The sequence below is a fragment of the Bison bison genome, unplaced genomic scaffold (genome assembly GCF_000754665.1).
Source record: "Bison bison bison isolate TAMUID 2011002044 unplaced genomic scaffold, Bison_UMD1.0 scf7180017864205, whole genome shotgun sequence".
Lineage (NCBI taxonomy): Eukaryota > Metazoa > Chordata > Mammalia > Artiodactyla > Bovidae > Bison > Bison bison.
Genome location: NW_011494777.1, coordinates 17,380 through 20,207, shown reverse-complemented (window position 1 = coordinate 20,207; position 2,828 = coordinate 17,380). Strand labels below are relative to the sequence as shown.

The window sequence follows — 2,828 nt, the reverse complement described above, 5'->3', positions numbered from 1 at the left end:
AACTCAAGGCTCAGAATGCAGAGGTGGCTTAAAGGAGTCCCCCTTCCCTTTCTAATCAAGTCCCTTATTCAGCCACCTTCCCCAACAAACTGGTCCCTTCCCTCCCTATCCTTGGATGTTTTTATTTTTCCCATTTGATCGCCTAGATTCTTACCTTCTCGTCCCTTTCCTTCCACTGCCTCATCCTTCTCTCCATCTCTCCTTCCTAAAAGATTTTACTTCACAGCCTGTTTTTCCTTTCAGTCACTTTATAAGCTATTGTTACAGGGTCCACGTACTATTAATTTTCAACAAGAGCAACATCCTGAGGACATGATAAAGATGGTGATGAATGAAAAAAGACCAAGGGAAGCCGAAGATCAACCATTCCTCCTCTTGGCACCCGCCAGCCCAGAGGGACCAGATGATGCAAGACAAGCAAACAGCAGGAAAGGGGACAGAGAGCCCTGCTGGGGGAGCAGAGAGCACAGGGCTCAGGGACGTCAAGGAGGACAGAGAAAACTGCTATGGAGTTGCTCGGTAGCTCTACACAGGTCATTAAACTCTGTAAGCCTCATCTGTAAAATGGTCATCTTGAGTTCTACCTGTCTCTTAACCTTGGCAAAGATCCAGTGAATGGTATGTGGGAGAGTTTAGTGTAACTATGAAAATACTAGACAAAATAAAGTGGTTGTTATTGTTACTGTGGAATCTCTTTGGAGGAAAACATAGGTATTTCCTCATCCTGGTGGCCTCAGAGTCAACAGATGACCTTGTACATGGCAGTGGTCCTTGGATGGTTATTAAATATATGATAATTGAACTGAATTATCACATGTTTAATGGAACCACCCTACATGTTTTATTTCAATGACAGTCATTTCTTCTACCTCTCATAATTACTCAACCAAAAAAATAAATCAAAAAATAAAATAAAGAATGGCACTGCCCTATATGAAATATCTCCTATGCAACCATTAAAAATTACCTGTTTGATGAGTTTGCATAGCCTGAAAAAGTATGCTTATTATCTTGTTGTTTTAAAAGCAAGATACAAAATATACTTGGTATGAGTCCAGTTATTTGTGTTGTGCTATATATTCCAAGTATTAATATCTAAAATATTAAAACTCTAAAATATTATGACTTCCAATTTTGATAGCAGTTATTTCTGGGTTGTGAAATTATAGTGTGTGTGTGTATGTGTATTGTTTAGTCTCTAAGTTGTGTCTGACTCTTTTGCAACCCCATGGACTGTAGCCCACCAGGCTCCCCTGTCCATGGGATTTCACAGGCAAGAATACTGGAGTGAGTTGCCATTTCCTTCTTTTATATACATATACATATATATAAATACATACATACCATTATATACACACTATAGTATGTATTATATATCGTATAGGCCATATATTACATATACACACACACACACACACATATTGCTGTTTAAAAGTCTTCAACACTGATTTTGTAAGATTTTAATAGTTTAAAGAAAGTATAGGTTTTGAATGGCCGTTCCTGGATCTCGGCCAGGGAGCCAAGGGACAGTCTGGGCTGCCGGGCGCAGTCGGTCAGCGCCTGGGCTGGGCGGAGGCGCCGCGGTACCATGAGGCGCCGGTATTTAAGAGATTATGGCATCTGAAACCCACAATGTTAAAAAACGCAACTTTTGTAATCATACTGAGGATCATTCCATTGATCTTCCTAGAAAAAGGATCTCTAATTTCACTAATAAGAACATGAAGGAGGTTAAGAAATCTCCAAAACAGTTGGCTACTTACATAACTAGAACAGTTGGACAAGCTGTGAAAAGCCCAGGTAAACTACGTAAGGTGATCTATAGAAGAAAGAAAGTTCATCATCCTATTCAAAATCCTTGTTATAGAAAAAAGCAGTCCCCTAAAAGTGGGGGCTGTGTCATGGCAAATAAAGAAAATGAACTGGCTTGTGCAGGCCACCTCCCTGAAAAATCACGGCATGATAGCCGAACATATTTGATTAACACCAGTGATTCTGGTTCTTCACAGACAGAAAGCCCATCATCAAAATATAGTGGCTTTTTTTCTGAGGTTTCTCAGGACCATGAAACAATGGCACAGGTTTTGTTCAGCAGGAACTTGAGATTGAATGTAGCTTTAACTTTCTGGAGAAAGAGAAGTATTAGTGAACTTGTAGCATATTTAGTAAGGATAGAGGACCTTGGAGTTGTGGTGGATTGCCTTCCCGTGCTCACCAATAGTTTACAGGAGGAAAAACAGTATATCTCACTTGGCTGCTGTGTAGATTTGTTGCCTCTGGTAAAGTCACTACTTAAAAGCAGATTTGAAGAATATATAATAGTTGGTTTAAACTGGCTTCAAGCAGTCATTAAAAGGTAGTGGTCAGAACTATCATCCAAAACAGAAATTATGAACGATGGAAATATTCAGATTTTAAAACAGCAATTAAGTGGGTTGTGGGAACAGGAAAACCATCTTACTTTGGTTCCAGGATATACTGGTAATATAGCCAAGGATGTAGATGCTTATTTATTACAGTTGCATTGAAAGACTTCATCTATAGCATTTGGCTATTCAAAACATCCTTGGACGATATGATTTCCCCAGAAATATCTCATCTGAGAACTGTGAACTATGGAAGAAATCAAAACCATTTTTTCCTTTAAAGAGAAACGTATGTTGAAACCACTAATGAAATGCTACCGATCTACTTCACATTGAAGTGGAAAAAGATCCAAAAGGAGCAGCTTCAGCTCCAATGAGGTGAAAGTGCACTACGAAGATTGTTCACCTTTGCTGCGTTTGGGATTTATATGGTTATTTGGTAACATTGTTTAAGAACTACTG

The 2,828-nt window shown here is 39.1% G+C and overlaps 1 protein-coding gene across 1 annotated transcript; it reads left to right on the top strand.

Moving 5' to 3' along the window:
* The first annotated feature begins 1,491 nt into the window (after positions 1–1,491).
* On the top strand, positions 1,492–2,755 carry LOC104991979 (KATNB1-like protein 1). Its single transcript, XM_010844674.1, is given in 1 exon segment — positions 1,492–2,755. A coding segment is annotated over 1 exon segment (915 nt). The 5' UTR covers positions 1,492–1,613; the 3' UTR covers positions 2,529–2,755.
* The last annotated feature ends 73 nt before the right edge of the window (positions 2,756–2,828 follow it).